The 21,555-nt window shown below is 47.0% G+C and overlaps 1 protein-coding gene across 1 annotated transcript in view; it reads left to right on the top strand.

Annotated features, from left to right (window-relative positions):
• LOC128153728 (sodium- and chloride-dependent neutral and basic amino acid transporter B(0+)-like) overlaps nt 1-21,003 on the top strand; it is a 33,787-nt gene extending 12,784 nt beyond the window's left edge. The window contains exons 5-13 of the mRNA XM_052813367.1: nt 677-731; nt 2,155-2,263; nt 16,092-16,320; nt 16,405-16,530; nt 16,622-16,740; nt 17,948-18,047; nt 18,286-18,395; nt 19,441-19,608; nt 20,986-21,003. Of these exons, the coding sequence (XP_052669327.1) occupies nt 677-731; nt 2,155-2,263; nt 16,092-16,320; nt 16,405-16,530; nt 16,622-16,740; nt 17,948-18,047; nt 18,286-18,395; nt 19,441-19,608; nt 20,986-21,003 (1,034 nt within the window). The remainder of the gene's footprint in view (nt 1-676; nt 732-2,154; nt 2,264-16,091; nt 16,321-16,404; nt 16,531-16,621; nt 16,741-17,947; nt 18,048-18,285; nt 18,396-19,440; nt 19,609-20,985) is intronic.
• Nucleotides 21,004-21,555: the final 552 nt, after the last annotated feature.

Below are 21,555 nucleotides of genomic sequence, written 5' to 3' on the forward strand. Positions count from 1 at the left end.
ACCCAGGGTCGGAGCGTAAGAGCAGTAGAAGCACTACAGACCCACTTTCCTCGCATTCTCAAAGTCTCCTGAACCAGAGGTAGTGTCTTGTTAAGTTTGGGGGGTTTTTTCATTAGTTTTCCTGAAACATTTTGAAGCCATGCAACCGTTTAGTACCAACACCTTTTGGCAAGGAGCTCCAGAGCTGGGCTGAGCATGGGACAAAACACTCCTCCTTTCGCTTTAAAGCTGCCACCTGGGAAGTTCCCATCTTTTCTCTGGTTCTAAAACTATTACAGGTAGGGAATAGCCATTCCTTAGTCCCCTTTGTCACTCCCCTTGTGATTTCCATAGATGGCTATTGGCTCTGCTCCACAGCCCTGATTTTTGCAAAGCAAAATCCTTGTTCCTTTTACTTGCTTGCTGAGCAGAGCCTATTCCAACGCTCAGGCTGTCTTTTGGTGCTTTCAGTGTACCTCTTCAATTCTGCTTTGTCTTTTGGGCTGAGGCAGCGGCACATCACCTTCGAGATGCACATGCACGTTTCACCTCCACGCTGACTCCATGCTTCACTGAGGTGCAGCTTTACGCTTTCCTAGTGGGCTGAGTTAGTTATCATGCACGGATAAATCAGTTCAAGAAATTTATCTCTAGCCTTCTTGAGATTGTTTTATTGAGGAAGAAAACCTTCTTTTAGCAGCTGTGGCTGTGCTATCAGTCAGCCTGACGTTGATCGAGCAGAGTCAGCTCAGGTAAGGCTGCCATTTCCCACGGCATTTCCTTCAGTGGAAGATCCAGTTTAACCCACTGCTCCATCTTCCCTTCACCATGGCTTCTCAGTCCCACATCACCTCCTCCCCTGCCTGGTCAGATGCTGCTGTCTCTGAGTCATCTGATTTCTACGGCTCTAGCCTTCAGGGGATCTACTAAATGATCCTGTGACAAAAACTACCAGCACTGTTCATTTTTTGTTTTTTAAACAAATCGTCACACCAAACCAGTGTAGAGGAAGGTCGTTCCTTCTCACATAGCAAGAAGCTCAACGGTATTGCTAACCAGGCACCAGGACCGGAGCTGGAGGGGAGGTGGGAACACCGACCTCTGAAACTGCATCTGGCCAAAAGGCTCAACATGAAACTGCAGCTGCAGTCAGCATGAGTTGATGAACCAGGTCCGTTCACCGTGGAGGAAAATCTCTCCCCACACCCAGTTCCGACCACACGTATTTCACTTCCCTCTGCATCACTGAGTGAGAGACTCCCCCACTGGGGCAAGAGAGAGGACAAGGAGAACCAGAGCTGGCCTGCTGCCCTGTACAGGCTCAGATACCCAGTTACGCCCCCTTTTTATAGACAAGTAATCTACAAAAATCAATGAAAAATACTTACACGGGAACAATCGGTGCTATATATAGACTGCTTTCCTCATTCCCTTCATCAAGTCTCCCTCACCCAGGCGAGCAGCTCCGGTGCCGGCAGCGGAGCGCTCTGGCGCGGTGCGCGGGGTTCCTGGCGCGGGAAACCTGAGGGGAGCCGAGAGACCGACCCGCCGCCAGCCGGCAGCTCGCGCCACAGCGCCTGAGGAGACCTGGGCGGGGCCAGGAGCGGCGACGGCCGAGCGCCCCGGGGGGGCCCGAGCGGGGCGGGCAAACGGCGGGGGGCGGCAAAGGTGCTGTAGCTCCGCCGGCCCGGCCAGGCAGCCATGGCATCCACCCGGCAGAAGGCCGTGTCCGCTCTAAACGCTGCACCCGCTGCGACTGACGCAGCTTCCCAGAGAGAGCTCCGGTGGGAGCACGCTGCTACCCAGGTGTCAGGCTGCAGGCTGTGCCCTGCTCTTACGCCGGCAGCGGCCGGCAGCAGGGAGCGCACCTGTGGGAGGTGGTCCCGGGGAGAGGAACTCCTCCGCTCAGTGACAGAGCTCAGGGAGGAGGTGAGGGGGTTGAGGCGTATCGGGGAGTGTGACAGAGAGAGACTACTGGAATCGCAGCCTACCTTCCCTGGGACAGGCCCGTCAGGCAGACTGGACGCACGGTACGGAGGATTGCCTGTCCTCTCCCCACCCGCCACAACACGGTGACCCAAGGGACAGGGGGCAATGGCGACCAGTTCCTGCCCGGCGCAGCAGGCGCGTCTCCTCTGTGACCACTCCACCTTCCCAGGTGTGCTTGCACAATAGGTGCGAGGCTCTGCAAGTAGAACTGGACAATGACATGGATGGTGGTTCATCTAGGTTGGAGGTGTCACCAAGGTTAAGTCAGCCTACAACCCACGCCAAAACTGCTTCTGTAAAGAAAAAAAAAAAAAGGTGGGTCATTGTCAGAGGAGACTCTTCTGAGGGGAACAAAAGGCCTGATATGCAGACCAGACCCTGTTCTTAGGGAAGTCTGCTGCCTCCCTGGGGCCTGGGTTAGAGATGTGGAGAGAAAGCTTCCTACCTTGGTACGGCCCTTGGATTATTATCCGTTATTGATTTTTCGTGTAGGCAGCGGTGAAGTTGCAATAAGAAGTCCAAGGGCAATCAAGAGAGACTTCAGGGCCTTGGGACAACTCAGGAGCACAAGTAGTGTTCTCCTTTATCCTTCCAGTTGCAGGGAATGATGAGGTAAGAAAGAGGAAGACCCAGCAGTTCAATACCTGGCCGTGAGACTGGTGTCACCGGCAGAATTTTGAGTTTTGTGATCATGGGTTGGCCTATACAACACTAGGCCTGCTAGTGACAGGCAGGGTACACCTGTCTCAAATGGAGAAAAGGATCTTTGTGCAGCAGTTAGCAGAGCTCATTGAAAGAGCTTTAAACTGGATTTGAAGGAGGAAAGGGATAAAACCAGGCTCACTAGAGATAAGACTGGGGGCAGCATGGCAGCGTTTGAGGAACGGTGTGCTAGCGTCAGCCTGCTCTATGATGTGCTGAGTACACTGGAGCACACTTGGAATGTCTTTATACTAATGCACGCAGCATGAGGAATAAACAAGAGGACATAGAAGCTTTGGCCCAATCCCAGAGCTATGACATCATTGGCATAAGTGAACCTGGTGGGATGAGTCCTGTGACTGGGGTGCTATGATGGACAGGGTCTTCAGGAGAGATAGGCAGGGCAGGGGAGGTGGTGCTGTATGTAACGGAGGGGTTGGATGGTATGACACTTACAGTTGGTGATGGCACAGTTGAGAGCCTCTGGGGAAGGATGAAGGGGAAAGCAAATAAAGTGGATGTTGTTGTGGCAGTACTGTCAACCACCCAGCCAGGACGATGACACCAATTAATTATTCTACAAAGAATTGAGAAATATCTCTAGATCAACTGCCCTTGTCCTTATGGGTGATTTTAACTTCCCAGACATCACCTGGGAGGATCATACAGTGGACACAAAGAGGTCCAGGAAATTTCCAAAGCATGTTGAAGATAACTTCTTGGTGCAGGTACTAAGGGAGCTGACTAGGAAAGGTGCCGTGCTAGATTTGTTGTTTGTAAACAGAGAGGGAGTCATGGGCAAAGTGGTGACTGGTGGCTGTCTTGGTCACAGTGACCATGAAGTAGTTGAGTTTCAAATTGTTGGTGATAGGAGAAAGACTGCCAGCAAAACTTTAACCCTGGGTATGGGGAGAGCAGATTTTGGGCTGCTGAAGGAGTTAGTTAGTAAGGTCTCCTAGGAATCTGCTTTTGAAGGTATTGGGGTCCATGAATCCTGGTCACTTTTTAAGAGCCATCTCTTAAGAGCACAGGAGCAGGCAATTCCAAAGTATTGGAAGTCAAGCAAGCAGGGCAGAAGACCAGCTTGGCTGAGTAGGGATCTTCTTCTAGAACTTAGGTGGAAAAGGAAAGTGTATGGACAGTGGAAGCAAGGACAGGTGACATGGGAGGACTACAGAGATGCTGCCTGCCACTGTAGGGAGAAAATTAGGGTGGCCAAAGCTCGATTAGACTTCAAGCTGGTCAGCACTCTGAAGGACAACAAAAAGAGCTTTTTTCTAAATATGTTAATAGCAAAAGGAGAATCAGAGGTACATTGGTCTGTTGCTTGATGAGGTCGGTCACCTCAGAAATAGGGACGTACACGAAGCAGAGATGTTTAATGCCCTCTTCACCTCTGTCTTCAACACCGATGATGGGCACTGGGACCTCCAGAGCCCTGTGTTGGAAGACCTTGACTGGGGAGATGATAAACTCCCAGCTGACCCTTAACTTCTTTGAGACTTGCTGCTCCAGCTAGATGTGCATAAATCTATGGGGCCCAATGGGATTCAACCCAGGGTACTGAAGGAGCTGGCCAGTGTCATCGTGGGACCTCTCTCCATTATTTTTCAATGATCCTGGGAGGCTGGAGAGGTCCCAGTCAACTGGAAGCTGGCAAATATTGTTCCACTTTTCAAGGAGGGTAAGAAGGAAGACCCTGGTAATTACAGGCCTGTCAGTCTCATTTCAGCACGTGGTAAAATTATGGAGAAGTTTATTCTGGGAGTTACTGAAAAAAACACTTGAGAGACAATGCAGTCATTGGTCATAGCCAGCACAGGTTCATGAGGGGAAAGTCCTGCTTAACCAAATTAATTTCTGTTTATGACAAGGATACCCATCTAGTTGACCAAGGGAAGCCAGTAATGTGGTCATTTGGGATTTTAGCAAAGCTTTTGATACTGTCTCTCACAATATCCTTCTGGATACAGTGTCCAGCACACTGCTAGATAAGTCCATAATGCATTGGGTGAGCACTTGGCTGACAGGTCGGGCTCAAAGGGTTATAGTAAATGGGGTTACATCAGGCTGGCGGCTAGTCACCAGAGGGGTTCCCCAGGGCTCAATTTTAGGGCCAGATGTTTTTATAAATGCTTTTATAAAACTTTAATGTTTTCATAAATGATCTGGACACAGGAATCAAAGGTACATTAAATAAGTTTGCTGACAATACTAAACTGGGAGGAGCTATGGACTCCCTCGAGGGTAGAAGGGCCTTACAGAGAGATCTGGATAGACTGGAGAGCTGGGCAGTCACCAATGGTATGAAATTTAACAAGAGCAAGAGCCAGATTCACCAACTGGGACAGAGTAATCCTGGTTATACATGCAAATTAGGGGACGAGAGGCTGGAGAGCAGCCCTGCAGAAAGAGGTCTGGGGGTTTGGGTTGATGGCAAGTTAAATATGAGTCAACGGTGTGCCCTGGCTAAAAGGGCCAACTGTGTCCTGGGTGCATCAAGCACAGCACAGCTAGCTGGTGGAGGGAGGCCGTTGTCCCACTCTACACTGCACTGGTGCAGCCCCACCTCGAGTACTGTGTGCAGTTTTGGGCGCCTCACTCCAAGAAGGACATCAAACTATTAGAGGGTGTCCAGAGGAGGGGGACCGAGATGGTGAAAGGCCTCGAGGGCAAGACTTCTGAGGAGCAGCTGAGGTCACTTGGTTTGTTCAGCTTGGAGAAGAGAATGCTGAGGGGCAACCTCATCACAGCTGACACCTTCCTCAAGGAAGGCAGCGGAAGGGGAGCTGCTGATCTCCGCTCTCTGGTGACCAGCAATAGGACACTAGGAAATGGACAGAAGCTGTGTCAGGTGAAGTTCAGATTGGACATTAGGAAAAAGTTCATCACTGAGAGGGCAGTCGGTCACTGGAATAGTCTCCCAGGGCAGTGGTCATGGCACCAAGCCTGTCAGAATTCAAGGAGCGTCTGGATGATGCTCTTAGTCATATGGTTTAGTTTCAGGTCGTCCTGTGAGGAGCAGGGAGTTGGACTTGATGATCACTATGGGTCCCTTCCAAGATCAGATATACTCTGATTTTAAGTGCCATTTACATACAGCCCATAGATTTCAGTTCATTTCTTCCCCTCCTCTATATCGTCTACCGGAAAGGCTAATCTACACAGAGGATCTGGAGCCTTCCTGGGACTCACAGGAACCTGAGATTAGATATTGGCTCCCCGAATCCCCTTCAGGGGTGGCCAAACGCTAACTTTTAAAAAATAACTAACATCATTAGGGTAACATGGCTTTTTTCTTTAAAGGGTCCTGCCAGCATTTGCCTTATTTGCATCACAGCGCTACATTGGAGAAGATTTTTCTCATCCTTCAGACAGTTGTAACAATAATTTCCTCACTCCAAATCAAGAAGTCAAAAAGTCCACTTCCCCCTCACCTCCCTTCCAAAGCAGCTCAGACTGAGAAAATAATTTTTTAAATTTCAAGAGGTGTTTCTTAAACTGCAATATTTTTCTTCTTCAGTACTTGGTAGTCTGTATTTACTAACCTTCCAAAAGAAAGACCATTTGGACTAAAAAGCAAACGTCACCGAAATCACTGAAACCAGGTTCTTCCAACAATGTAAAACCTTTTGCCCCAGTAACTCCTTTGGGGCCAGCAGACATGAATTTGTTTCAAGACCAGTTTCAATTTGAATGTTCCGGGATCTTCTGCTGCACCAGACTTTGTGGAGCATTCCCAGCCCCTTCAGAAGGTGACTCACAGGAAATATGTGATTTTGCCCTCAGCAGGTGGGCTGTGCAATCACCTCCTCACTCCTGTGCAGCTCCCCAGCAAGTCAGCTCTGCTCACACCCTGGTACCTCTCGCTTCTCATTCATCCCTCTCCAAACAGCCACGCTACGACTGCGTGGCAGATGCCCCATCCCTTGGAGCCGGACTGCGGTGCCACGGTGCCCGCATCAAACAAGCCACGGCCATGGACCTGAAGCCAAGCAATGACACAAAGCCCTGCCATAGGCCCACAAAACGATGGAAAATTAGATTTAGAGCTGAAACAAGAAAATAAAGCCTTCACTTACAAACACGCATGCTGCTTCTGGGTCTGTGCTGCTGCTTCCTACAAAAAACTAAACAACAAAGCCAGGAAGGGGACACCTCAGCAGGGCCACATCACCCACAGGCATGGAGAACGAGAACAGGGTGAGGCTCAGGGGAGCTCTGGGGACTTGGGAGTGGGGGTGCACAAAGCGTCACGGAATTGCGACGTGGGGCTGGAAAGGTCCACTTACTGGGACAACCGGTCTGCCGAGATGACCCGTGGTCAACTCCAGTCTGCAGAGGCCAGAGTGGCTTTCACAGGGCAGCCGTATTGCTACCGTGAGGCTCGGCTTGGAGCCGCGCAGGAGTTCAACGGGAGCACCAGCTCTCTTCTTCACACATCTGGGTCTGGATAAAAAAGACCTTTCGATAGGGCCAGTCTGATTGAAAGCTCCGACGCCGTTCAACAGCCGCCAGCCAGGCAGGAGCGAGTGCCAAATGACTCAGCTTCACGGCTGCTGCTTTACAATGCAGTCTCCAGGGCCACGGAGCAGCGAGCGAGCGGGCCAGCATCCCGGGCAGAGTCGGGCTGGGCCGGGGGCTTGTGCCGACCCCTCGCAGGCCCCCGCTCCCCGGGTGCTGGGAGCGGAGCAGAAGACACGAGCACACGCTGCTCTCTGCTGGTCAGCGCACCACCACGCAGCCCCGGCTGGAAAACGTCCTCTTGCAAACAGCTGACGGGGTAGAAATGAAATGAAAGACTTCTTCTTTTTTAAATTTGACATCACGCCTACGAACAGCCTCTGCAAAAGAAATAACTTTGGGGCTTTACATTTGCTTTCATAAGCTCGGCCCCTAACTAATTGCTTTACATACCTATACAAACGCCAGTTGAAATAATACCGCTTTTAAAATGTTTCCGCATTATGGATGTGGCATTTTGGAACTGCACACGTCTGTGCTCTCTTTCCTGACTGAAAACATACTTGTGTTTTGAGCCAATCCAAAGGAAATGTACTTCTTTTCCACTTCCACTTTTCTCTTCCCAAGAGTTTTCCTTTCACTCCTGTTTAGCTAAAGTTATTAAAAATCACTCCAAATGTCCTTGGGTTCAGTGGATTCTGGACACTGAAGTCAAACAAGCAGGGAAAGCTGTGACCAACAGGACTCTTTGGCAAAGCTTGGCAAGAAGAGCATACCTCAGATCTTGCACTCGCTCGTTTCTGTGAGGAATGGGAGGCAAAACTCCAGAAAATGATATGGGCATAGAAAGAGAGAGAAATTCTTCAGAGAATTTAAAGCGGCTGGAATAACGGCAGAAACCATGAAAATCACCATTGAATGTGTGGCTGTACTCCCAGAGAATTAGGCTTTATCGTCTTATCAGAACACAGTAGGGTAAATTTGCCTCTGGTGCAACTACCAGAGGGGTGTTTTGGTCTAAAAATCCAATTAACGAACACCTCAAGGTACTGAAGGTGTGTTGGAGAAGACAGCACAGGTGTTCCTGACAACGCCAAGGAAAGCAAGTCTTGAGGCTATGACACCTTTTTTGCACCCTTACCTGACAAAGGTTTCCTTCAGCTTTAACTATTTTTAGAATAGCGGCGATGGGAATCCAGATGACGCAGAAGATGATCATGCACCAGCCAACGGCGGTTCCCCAGGCTGGATATAACACCGAGCCATAAGTGGGAGGTGAAAATGTGACCAAAGACCAGACCAAAATTGCCTATAAAAAATGGCAAAATGCCTTAAATGCCTGAGAACAGTCACATAGGAATTTGGACTTCTCCCCCAAAAAACGTGGCGGCATCAATAGCCCAATTGAACTGCATCTACAGCAATGCACGCAGCATGGGCAACAAACAGGAGGAGTTGGAAACCAGTGTGCAGCTGGAAAACTATGCTATAGTTGCCATCACAGAAACATGGTGTGATGACTCACAAAACTTGAGTGCTGCAATGTATTGCTATGAAGTCTTCAGAAGGGATAGGCAAGGAAGGAGAGGTGGTGGGCTAGCCCTGTATGTTAGGGAGTGTTTTGACTGTCTAGATCTTGACAACAGTGATGAAATGGTGGAGTGTTCATGGGTAAGAATTGGGGGGAATGCCAACAAGGCAGATATCATGGTGGGAGTCTGTTATAGACCATCCAACTAGGATGAAAAGGCAGATGAAATAGTCTATAAGCAACTGGGAGAAGTCTCACAATCACTAGCCTTTGTTCTTGTGGATGACTTCAACTTACCAGATGTCTGCCAGAAATGCAATACAGCAGAGAGAAAACGGTCTAGGAGGTTCCTGGAGTGTGTGGAAGATAACTTCCTGACACAGGTGGTGAGTGACCCGACTAGGGAAGAGGCCCTGCTGGACCCATTATTTGCAAACAGAGAAGGACTTGTAGATGATGTGATGGTTGGAGGCTGTCTTGGGCATAGCGATTGTGAAATGATAGAGCTTTTGATTCTTGGAGAAGTAAGGAGGGGAGGTCAGTAGAACTGCCACCTTGGACTTCCAGAGGGCAGCCTTTGGCCTGTTTATGGGCCTGGTTGACAGAGTCCCTGGGAGGCAGTCCTGAAGGGCAAAGGAGTCCAGGAAGGCTGGACATTCTTCAAGAACAAAATCTTAGAGGAGCTGGAGCAAGCTGCCCCTTTGTGCCAAAAGATGACCTGGTGGGGAAGAAGACCGGCCTGGCTGAACAGAGAGCTTTGGCTGGAACTCAGGGGAAAAAAAAGAGTTTATGATCTTTGGAAGAAGGGGCAGGCAACTCAAGAGGACTACAAAGATGTTGTGAGGTTATGCAGGGACGAAATTTGAAGGGCCAAAGCCCAACTAGAACTTAATCTGGCTACTGCAGTGAAAGGCAATAAAAAAGGTTTCTGTAAATACATTAATGACAAAAGGAGGGCTAAGGAGAATCTCCATCCTTTATCGGATGTGGGGAAAAACATAGTGACAAAGGATGAGGAAAAGGCGGAGGTACTTAATGCCGCCTTTGCCTCGGTCTTTAATAAGAGTAAGACCAGTTGTTCTCAGCATACCCAGGCCCCTGAGCTGGAAGACAGGGATGGGGAGCAGAATGAAGCCCCCATAATCCAAGGGGAAATGGTCAGTGACCTGCTACAACACTTAGATATACACAAGTCTATGGGGCCGGGTGGGATCCACCCAAGGGTACTGAGGGAGCTGGTGGAAGTTCTCACCAAGACACTTTCAATCATTTGTCAGCAGTCCTGGTTAACTGGGGAGATCCCAGCTGGCTGGAGGTTAGAAAATGTGACACCTATCTACAAGAAGAGCTGGAAGGAGGATCCACGGAACTACAGGCTTGTCAGGCTGACCTCAGTGCCGGGCAAGGTTATGGAGCAGATCATCTTGAGCACCATCACACAGCACATACAGAACAACCAGGTGATCAGGCCCAGTCAGCATGGGTTTATGAAAGGCAGGTCCTGTTTGACTAACCTAATCTCCTTCTACGACAAGATGATCTGCTTTGCGGATAAGGAAAAAGCTGTGGATGTTGTTTACCTGGACTTTAGTAAAGCCTTTGACACCGTTTTTGACAGCATTCTCCTAGAGAAACTGGCTGCTCATGGCTTGGACGGGTGTACTCTTTGCTGGATAAAAAACTGGCTGGATGGCTGGGCCCAAAGAGTTGTGGTGAAGGGCGTTAAATCCAGTTGGCAGCCGGTCACAAGTGGTGTTCCCCAGGGCTCAGTATTGGGGCCAGTTCTGTTTAGTATCTTTATCAATGATCTGGATGAGGGGATCGAGTGCATCTGTGTGAGTCAGCACAGGCAGGACGCAGGAACAACCACAAAACCATGGATGAAATGCAAAGTATAAATTTATTTTCATTACCTCACCAATCTTCCATTACTATCCCACATTCCACCCCCTCACTCAAGGGACTGCTTCCGCTGAGGCTGGCAAAGGTGGAGGTGTCCATTTGGGCTTGTGGGATGTTTTTTTTACAGAGGCACGAAATAAATGCATATAGAAAAAGGAATAAAAATATCCCTACAATAATGCTTTGAATCAGGTGTCCCATCTATTCTGTCAGGGAATTAAACCACTCAGCTAGCCAGGCACCACCAGTAGATTGTTTCATTTGATGCATTAAGTCCTGGGGATGTTGAATGTCATTCTCTACGCTGGCTGATTCATCAGTGATGTTGAAGCAACACATGCCTTTAAAAGCAGAGCAGTGTTTATGGTGTCGAAGAAGGAGATAGTCCACCACCAGTCGATTTTGTAATGTTCCTTGGCGCACAGCCGTTACCTACTTGGAAAGAATAACAATGAGGAACATTAACATCAAAATAACTTACCGTAGCGTAATTCCGTAATACAGGTACTGGCTTTGGCATGCCAATGAAACATGTTGTCAAAAGATCTGCAGCTGTTAATCCTCCCTCAATACAAAAGGCAGGTGAGTTAGTTACAGTAGAGGCCAACCAAATCCAAGTATTTACATGTTAATTTCGTGGAAATGTATCCAGGGCACATGCTTGTAGTACAAAACTATAAAGCATGATGAGCCAACCTATGATAAGGAAAACAGGAGTGTCATCTCCTTCCAGTAATGCATACACCATTGCTCCTTCAGCTAATTAGCTCCTTCAGCTAATATTACTCCGGGTTTGATAACCTGATATGGAGTAATTGCCCACAAAGGTTGAAGAGCTATGGCTTGCACTTTTTCAGATTGAACTTCAATTTGATGTTGGGTTCATGACACCAATAACACTGTTCCAATGCTATCTCCTCTAGATAAGGCACAGGTATTCATTGAAGATACCTGAAATCAAGAACTCAAGAATCTGGTATCAACAGGGGATGTAAAATAAGAGGAGAAGTTGGGGTACAGAACCATACGGCATTCTCAGGGGTTATTATATGAATCTTCACATCTAGACTAATCGGTTGCGGTCCCACCATGCAGTCCGTCGGTGTAAGCAATTCCATTTCCCCTGTAGTTAATATTTTGGGAGAGATACCATCTGGAAGAATTTCAATCCTCACCATGTTTTGTACTGAAGGTGTTATAATATGATCATAGGGAGTTTGATTATGAATATTCCAGTTGTTTAACAAAAACCCCTGCTTTAGTAAGATGTGAACTCCAATGTTGTAAAGTTTTAGTACTGGTTAGCTTCCTTAATTGTTCCTTCAGCATCCCATTCATTCTTTCAATCAAGCCATTAGTTTGGGGATGGTAGGCAGTGTGGAATATCCAATCTGTCACTAGCCCTTGAGGCCAATCTTGGGCATTATGTCCACTAAAGTGTGTTCCTTGGTCACTTTGTATTTGTTGAGGAGGTTCATATTGATGAATAAGTTGTTCTAATGCTTCAACTGTGTTATGCTGATTAACATATTCGGTGGGTTTAGCAAGAAAGAGTCCTGACACTGTATCCACAGCGGTGAATACATATCGCCAGCCCCTCAACAGGAGCAGGGGGCCCATGTAATTGACCTGCCAGGTATTCAAGGCCCACTGACTCTGTTTCATTTTTCCCCATGGCCTATATAATGCTGTGTACAAATAGTACAATTATGTGCACGTGCTTTATAAATATGTAAAGGCAGAGGAGTTTGATTGTGAGCAATGTCCCATGTGCACACAGTATGAGCTGATCGATGTCCACAAGCTATATGCACATTTATAGCTTGAGCATGTACTTTGGCAGAGATCATATCATCTACTCCCCTATTATTTTGTTCAAGTGAATCATCTTTTTGATGAGCTGAGACATGCCTTAATTTAAAGGATACCTTTGTACATATTGCCAAATTTGTTGCCATATATCTGCCCCTCATATAGGGTATCTTTGTACATGCTAATCCTCTTGGGCCCAGTGGGGTAACCATGTTGTGAGGCTTTTGTATACAACCCAACTGTCAGTGTATAAGTAACATGATGTGCCTTCCCTTCCAGGATAGCAAGAGACGCTGCAATCAATTCAGTCCACTGACTAGATGCTTGTACACCTGTTTGCCATAATATAATTCCTGGAACTGGAGTATATGCAACTGGTCTCCATTGTCTTTGTCCAGTTGCCCTGTATGTTGCACTTCCACTGGTAAACCAGGCATCTTTTTTGTGCTTACTGTTTTTGTTTAATCTCCTCCACCACTTCAGGGAAGAGGTCACAGAAGACTTTATCTTTTAAATTTAAAGCTAAGCTTTGTGCCGTGAGTTGTCTTTGTGAACTCTGATGTCTCTGTGCTGCCCAGCGTGGGGTTCTTTTCCACCATAAAACTAAGGCAGCCCATGAAGATTGTTGGGACTGGCCAAGCTAGATTCTATGTATCCGGGTGGAAATCAGTGATTGAAAGACGCAACCTTGTACTACACTTAAACCTTCCATTAGGTGTAATCATATAAATACTAAGAGGTTTAAAAAGAAATTCTTTGGGGAATATTATTTTCCCATGATAATAGCCACCTTCACAGGGAGTCATTTCTGGTCCCCATACAACATAGTGCCATTCAACGATATTAGATGGGAGGGGTTCTGCACAGATATAAGGCACTGGATCTTTCTTAACTCAAAGGTAGACTTGTTTAAGGCTGTCTAGCTGTTGTTGGTGCTCTCTTATTACTGTTGTTGCTCATCTCTCCCTGCTAGAGCAGGCCCTCCACTGCCAGGACACCCCACCTGCCTGCAGCTGGAGGCCAAGGGAGGGAGGGAAGGAGGGATGATTATAAACATGCTTAAGTGACCTGCATTTGGGGTGTAGAAAAATACATATATCATTCTAATTGTTGTTTATCCTTGTGTGTTTAACAAGTAGAACATCTGTGTTTAGATAACATAGGCAGATGGTAGACTTAGAGGCACCCTATTGAACATGCTTGAGATTCCTGCCCTGCTGTGGGAAAGATCAAAGCACAGTGGTAAACTACGCCTGCGCAAATCCCTGGTAAACAGGCAAAAACAGCAGGGTTGGCAATCCTCTAGCATGGACAGAGCTCCATAATACCTGCATTCCCTCTTGTGTGCCTCTGTCCAGGTGCTGTTTCAGGGATCCCCCAGTTGATGAGTTAATGCAAATAAACTTACTCTTTGCATTTCATCTGTGGTTTTGTGGTTGTTCCTGTGTCCTGCCTGTGCTGATTCACACAGCACCCTCAGTAGGCTTGCAGATGACACCAAGTTGGGCAGGAGTGTTGATCTGCTTGAGGGCAGGAAGGCTCTATGGAGGGATCTGGACAGGCCGGATCGATGGGCCGAGGCCAGTTGTATGAGGTTCAACAAGGCCAAGTGCCGGGTCCTGCGCTTGGGTCACAACAACCCCATGCAGCGCTACAGGCTTGGGGAAGAGTAGCTGGAAATCCGCCTGGCGGAAAAGGACCTGGGGGTGTTGGTCGACAGCCAGCTGAATATGAGCCAGCAGTGTGCCCAGGTGGCCAAGAAGGCCAATAGCATCCTGGCTTGCATCAGAAAGAGTGTGGCCAGCAGGACTGGGGCGTGATCATCACCCTGTACTCAGCACTGGTGAGGCTGCACCTTGAGTGCTGTGTTCAGTTTTGGGCCCCTCATTACAAGAAAGACATTGAGGTGCTGGAGCATGTCCAAAGAAGGACAACAAAGCTGGTGAAGGGTCTAGAGAACAAGTCCTATGAGGAGCAGCTGAGGGAACTGAGGTCATTTAGCCTGGAGAGAAGGAGGCTGAGGGGAAACCTTGTTGTTCTCTACAACAATCTGAAAGGAGATTGTAGTGAGGTGCTTATTAGCCTCTTTTCCCAAGTAACAAGTGATAGGATGAGAGGAAATGGCCTCAAGTTGCACCAGGGGAGGTTTAGATTGGATATTAGGAAAAACTTCTTCACCAAAAGGGTTATCAAGCACTGGAACAGGCTGCCCAGGGAAGTGGTTGAGTCACTATCCCTGAAGGTATTTAAAAGACCTTTAGATGTGCCACTTAGGGACATGGTTTAGTGGTGGACTTGGCACTGTTAGGTTTATGGTTGGACTCAATGAACTTAAAGGTCTTTTCCAACCTAAATGATTCTATGATTCTGTATCAAATGTGCAAACCTCTGAAAATCTCTGGTGAAATACTGACTCGCATTAGAGTTACCAAAGTGCAGTGAACAACAGCATTTGCAGCCCAGGATTCCTAATTCCCCCAGTTCTGCTTCCGCACATGGTCCAGAGCATCTCAGCTTTCCCTGGACAAAGCAGCCTGGTGCCAAAAAAACATCCACAAACACAGCTATGATGATGAATTAGACATATTTCGTGTACATATTTAGAATATGATGAGTAAATTCTGTTTCTTAATCTACATCTTCTGTGTTAGCAGTTTGTACAGGGACAGGATCATGCTCGATTACATTATTAAAGTGTTAATGTAATTGTAACTCAGCCACATAACTGAAAATGTCTTCTAAGATTCATAAGTTTCATAAAATGAAGTTGAGATGCTTTATTTAACAAAAAGTTGATGCTTGCTTACGAGCTAAACAAAAATAATTTAGCTCAAAATTTGTAAATGCTGAAAGAATCAAAGAGCCACCCTCTGGCTCCTCCCTGCCACAGCAGACAGTGATGACAACTGTGGTATTGCCTCTGAGCAGCTCTTGCAGACTTGCTGGAGTTTCATCCTAGCAAGGCCTGCTCAGAAAGGTCTTGCTCTGGGATCAAGCATTGCTCTCATTGCATCAGTCCCACTTGCTTTGGTTACTGATAATTTCAAGGGACTTTATCAGAAGGTTGAAGTGACCGCTGAGTTTGAAATTCAGGCTGTGCCTTGCCCAGGAAATTAGCTTTGAAATTTAGGTGACCGGGAAGGGCACCTTTTGCAATGGAAGCCTGGATTTTTTTTTGTTCTGGCTTATGCCAACATTAGTTCACTTTTACCAAAAGCAGACATTAAGTGTAATATTTATTTTTGGTGGTTTATGTGAGCATTTGGCACTGAGGAGCTGCAGCAGAGGCAGAAGTGGTTTGTGTGGGTCACGGTGTGAGGAGCACAAGTGGGAGAGCACATGGAAGTTCTCACTCCTGCAACCCTGTCCTGGTTTTCCTTATTCATTGGCACTGTGACAAGATTCATATCTCAAGAACCCACACATGTGAATGAATGGAAGCTCTTCTTCAGGGTTAGTCCAATAAGAGTTAAGTATTTGGCAACATACTCAGGATGTGGCCTTCAGAGATCATAGAAGGTATTGTTTGTGCTTGAGACTGCAAGGTCACCAGCATGCTATATCCCACCTACTCTAAAACTTAAATGAAATAGGATTAAATATTCAGGTTAAATGTGGAAAAACTCTGGAGCTTCCACAGAGGGCCGACTTAAATGTTTCTGATACGTACTGTAAGTTAATACAATAATGCCCATGTTCTTATCGCTGGTAGGTTTGGAAAGATGCAGCCACCCAGATATTCTACTCCCTGTCCGTGGCATGGGGCGGGCTTGTTGCTTTGTCATCGTACAATAAGTTCCACAACAACTGCTACTCGGATGCTATTTTAGTTTGTGTAACCAACTGCGTCACCAGCGTATTTGCTGGGTTTGCGATATTCTCCATCTTGGGACATATGGCATTTGTGTCCGAGAGACCCGTCTCGGAGGTTGTGGACTCAGGTAAGCTGATCGTCACGCTGTCGGTATTGGGACTTGCTTTGACCAAGGCATGACAATAACCTCCTTCCTTCCACTGCTTCCCAGGGTTTGATCTGGCATTTGTAGCCTACCCAGAAGTTCTCTCCAGGTTACCAGTCTCTCCTCTGTGGTCCTTCTTGTTTTTCTTCATGCTCCTGCTCTTGGGCCTTGACTCTCAGTTTGCCACCATAGGTGAGTGGGGTTTTAAGTAACCCATGGCCTTTCCAATGAACATTGCCTTTCTTAATTGTGCTGCTCAAAACCCACGCTTCTTCCTTTGCAGAAACACTTACAACCACCATACAAGATATATATCCCAAAGTGATGAAAAAGTTAAGAATCCCTATAACCCTGGGTGTGTGCATATTGCTCTTCTTTCTCGGTCTTATCTGTGTTACTCAGGTAAGACATTCAATTCTTTTTTGGCTGTGGCTTTAGTTATGCTGCAAGCGATAAACTCAAGTCAAAATATCCTTTCCAACTGTTCCTGTTTGCATGGATCGATCTGAGAGAATCTTGAATTCTGCCAGTGTGCCTGGACATGCAAATAAGAAACTCCCAGAGGGAAGCTTTGAAGAACCTCAGGTTTTCTGTGATTATTGAACTGAGATGTGCTTTTAAACGGAAGGCCTGTACAGAGCCTGTGAACCATCAGCCTGATTTATTGCTCCTCGGTTCAGGAGATTCTTTGTGTAATCTCAAGCATACGCACACAGTCTGTCTGCAGTGCTGTGGGTACTGCTAATAGATGCCAATGGGATCTTTTTGTTCAGAACTGTCTGCCAAACAGGACAGGATTTGAGAAATGGCCTACTCATGTCATAAAAACCTATTAGCTCACAAGCATCTGTAGATTGTATGATTACTTCTCCTGTGTGTGTGTGTGTGTGTATACACACATACATATATACACATACATACAAGGAATTTTAAGTATGCTGTGAAAATTTCTTGAGGCAATTGCTTTTAAGGATGTAAAGGTTCATTGCCATGACTCCATCTAGAAATGCAGATTTATAGATGCAATTAGACTGAGAATGTGAAGGAGATAATTGGAGTGAATAGACAGGTGTATGGTCAAGCAAACATGATGGCAGGGAAGCTTGCAAAGGTCTTAGAACATAAGAGTGTGAAAAGGCTTAAAGCTTGTTTCCTGCTCTGTGATCCTGCTATTGCATGCTGGTGTTTAAAGCTGTGTTTAACCCACGTGGAAAACTTGTGCGTGTAGGAGTATACAGGCCTACCAGAACTGATAACTGGTATAGCTGTTGCTGTAGCTCAGTGTTAAACCTTTGGCATCAGCTTTAATACAGTAAGTTCCAAATTTACATTTTGCTCTCAGCTGTCTAGATATACTTTGCGTACACATGTATCTTGTAATTAATATACAGATCGACAGTATTTTGTCAGATGTGTTTTTCAACTTGACATAGAGATCTTTAAAGGAGATAATGTTCAGAAATGTGTACTTAGCCTAGAGAACTGGGAACTTCAGAAACTCAGACTGGTGATTAGTTAAACTGGCTTGAGCAATGCAACTTGTTTTATTTGCATAAAGATGTTACTGGGACTGGGTACATTTTTACCTCTTTATTTTTTTGTTCTACAGGCAGGAATTTACTGGGTTAACCTAATAGATCACTTTTGTGCTGGATGGGGAATCCTTATTGCAGCTGTCCTGGAGATAATAGGCATCATCTACATTTACGGTAAATTATTTGCCTTGAAAATCCATGATTTGACTATGCAATCCCAGGCAGAGTGTATATTAAACGTTAATTACCACAATAAAGCATTTATAACTTAACTGGCTGAAAAGCTTTAGCGGTTACCACCAAACTGGAGGAACTGCCCTTGACCATTGCCTTTCTTCTATCCCTTGTGAGGCACCACACCTGCAAGGGAGGCACCTGCTTTACAGTGCACCCTGCGCTGGTCTTTCAACAGGAGGAAACAGGTTCATTGAAGACATTGAAATGATGATTGGAAAGAAGAGCCGTTTATTCTGGCTGTGGTGGAGAATGTGCTGGTTTTTCATTACTCCTGTGCTGTTAATGGTGAGTGCGGATGACTGGATTGTGTTAGTGTGACAGAACTTACTACTTTGATATTGAAGAGATTTCCATGTGAAGATTCAGGGCTGAATGCCCAGGCCCTGTGTATAAAGAGAGGGTATGGCTGTGCCAGTGAAGCAAACTACGTGCTATCTGTGCTTTCCGATACATACCGCTCCTCCTTGGGTCCTCTCCAGGAGAGGCTGGACCTTCAGATCACTTGCTAGCGAGCTGGGTCTGCACTCTGAGGAGACACACGGAGCAACCAGATTGTCCATCTTAGCAGCTGGATTATCTTCATTTCCGACCGAGAAAATGTTTTGAAAACCTAGATTTTTCCCCTTTGAGGGGAACCCCATTTTCAGGACAGATCCCTGGCTTGGGTTTGCTCTTCGGGTGTCCGGCTGTTGCCCTGTCTAACTGAGACCTTTTTATGTCCTGTTATGTGTGTCTCAGTTTTTCGTTACTCCGGCACTTCTAATTGTGAGTGGTGATGGTTGATTTATGTTACTATGAGAGAATCCATTAGCATCCCAAATCCAGGAGCAGTACCAAGTCACTCTGGCCAGCACATTGCCTTTAATCTGTCTGGGCTACAGTTTAGAAAATGCTGCCCCTAAACCATCTTATTTCTGCAGCAATATTTGCCAACAGTTGATCTCAGATTCTTTCTCATATGCCTGTAAATAGCAGAACATGGGAACATATAAAACATCCAGAGAAAGGTACTGGGCTCATCCAGCAACTTGCATATTCTCCAACATGAGATTTCAACAGAACCCAGAGATCACATTCTCTTTAAGCAGAGATGTACCTAAAGTGTTAGGGTGCGTATCAGTGTTGTCTTTCAGCCCTGTCCTTCAGTCTTACTACGTGGCCGTGACTGAACACCAAATCCTGCCCAACCGTTCTTGCACTCAGAAAGCAAGAGGGAAATGGGCAGAATTTGTAGATGGCCCTCTTTTTTAACCAACTTGGAAATACGGTGCAAGTTCAAGTTAGCTGGACAACTGCTTTTCTCTCTTAATCTCTTTGCCATTTTTTATAGGCAATTTTGGTCTGGTCTTTGGTCACATTTTCACCTCCCACTTATGGCTCGGTGTTATATCCAGCCTGGGGAACCGCCGTTGGCTGGTGCATGATCATCTTCTGCGTCATCTGGATTCCCATCGCCGCTATTCTAAAAATAGTTAAAGCTGAAGGAAACCTTTGTCAGGTAAGGGTGCAAAAAAGGTGTCATAGCCTCAAGACTTGCTTTCCTTGGCGTTGTCAGGAACACCTGTGCTGTCTTCTCCAACACACCTTCAGTACCTTGAGGTGTTCGTTAATTGGATTTTTAGACCAAAACACCCCTCTGGTAGTTGCACCAGAGGCAAATTTACCCTACTGTGTTCTGATAAGACGATAAAGCCTAATTCTCTGGGAGTACAGCCACACATTCAACGGTGATTTTCATGGTTTCTGCCGTTATTCCAGCCGCTTTAAATTCTCTGAAGAATTTCTCTCTCTTTCTATGCCCATATCATTTTCTGGAGTTTTGCCTCCCATTCCTCACAGAAACGAGCGAGTGCAAGATCTGAGGTATGCTCTTCTTGCCAAGCTTTGCCAAAGAGTCCTGTTGGTCACAGCTTTCCCTGCTTGTTTGACTTCAGTGTCCAGAATCCACTGAACCCAAGGACATTTGGAGTGATTTTTAATAACTTTAGCTAAACAGGAGTGAAAGGAAAACTCTTGGGAAGAGAAAAGTGGAAGTGGAAAAGAAGTACATTTCCTTTGGATTGGCTCAAAACACAAGTATGTTTTCAGTCAGGAAAGAGAGCACAGACGTGTGCAGTTCCAAAATGCCACATCCATAATGCGGAAACATTTTAAAAGCGGTATTATTTCAACTGGCGTTTGTATAGGTATGTAAAGCAATTAGTTAGGGGCCGAGCTTATGAAAGCAAATGTAAAGCCCCAAAGTTATTTCTTTTGCAGAGGCTGTTCGTAGGCGTGATGTCAAATTTAAAAAAGAAGAAGTCTTTCATTTCATTTCTACCCCGTCAGCTGTTTGCAAGAGGACGTTTTCCAGCCGGGGCTGCGTGGTGGTGCGCTGACCAGCAGAGAGCAGCGTGTGCTCGTGTCTTCTGCTCCGCTCCCAGCACCCGGGGAGCGGGGGCCTGCGAGGGGTCGGCACAAGCCCCCGGCCCAGCCCGACTCTGCCCGGGATGCTGGCCCGCTCGCTCGCTGCTCCGTGGCCCTGGAGACTGCATTGTAAAGCAGCAGCCGTGAAGCTGAGTCATTTGGCACTCGCTCCTGCCTGGCTGGCGGCTGTTGAACGGCGTCGGAGCTTTCAATCAGACTGGCCCTATCGAAAGGTCTTTTTTATCCAGACCCAGATGTGTGAAGAAGAGAGCTGGTGCTCCCGTTGAACTCCTGCGCGGCTCCAAGCCGAGCCTCACGGTAGCAATACGGCTGCCCTGTGAAAGCCACTCTGGCCTCTGCAGACTGGAGTTGACCACGGGTCATCTCGGCAGACCGGTTGTCCCAGTAAGTGGACCTTTCCAGGCCCACGTCGCAATTCCGTGACGCTTTGTGCACCCCCACTCCCAAGTCCCCAGAGCTCCCCTGAGCCTCACCCTGTTCTCGTTCTCCATGCCTGTGGGTGATGTGGCCCTGCTGAGGTGTCCCCTTCCTGGCTTTGTTGTTTAGTTTTTTGTAGGAAGCAGCAGCACAGACCCAGAAGCAGCATGCGTGTTTGTAAGTGAAGGCTTTATTTTCTTGTTTCAGCTCTAAATCTAATTTTCCATCGTTTTGTGGGCCTATGGCAGGGCTTTGTGTCATTGCTTGGCTTCAGGTCCATGGCCGTGGCTTGTTTGATGCGGGCACCGTGGCACCGCAGTCCGGCTCCAAGGGATGGGGCATCTGCCACGCAGTCGTAGCGTGGCTGTTTGGAGAGGGATGAATGAGAAGCGAGAGGTACCAGGGTGTGAGCAGAGCTGACTTGCTGGGGAGCTGCACAGGAGTGAGGAGGTGATTGCACAGCCCACCTGCTGAGGGCAAAATCACATATTTCCTGTGAGTCACCTTCTGAAGGGGCTGGGAATGCTCCACAAAGTCTGGTGCAGCAGAAGATCCCGGAACATTCAAATTGAAACTGGTCTTGAAACAAATTCATGTCTGC

The sequence above is a fragment of the Harpia harpyja genome, chromosome 18 (genome assembly GCF_026419915.1).
Source record: "Harpia harpyja isolate bHarHar1 chromosome 18, bHarHar1 primary haplotype, whole genome shotgun sequence".
Taxonomy (NCBI): Eukaryota; Metazoa; Chordata; class Aves; order Accipitriformes; family Accipitridae; genus Harpia; species Harpia harpyja.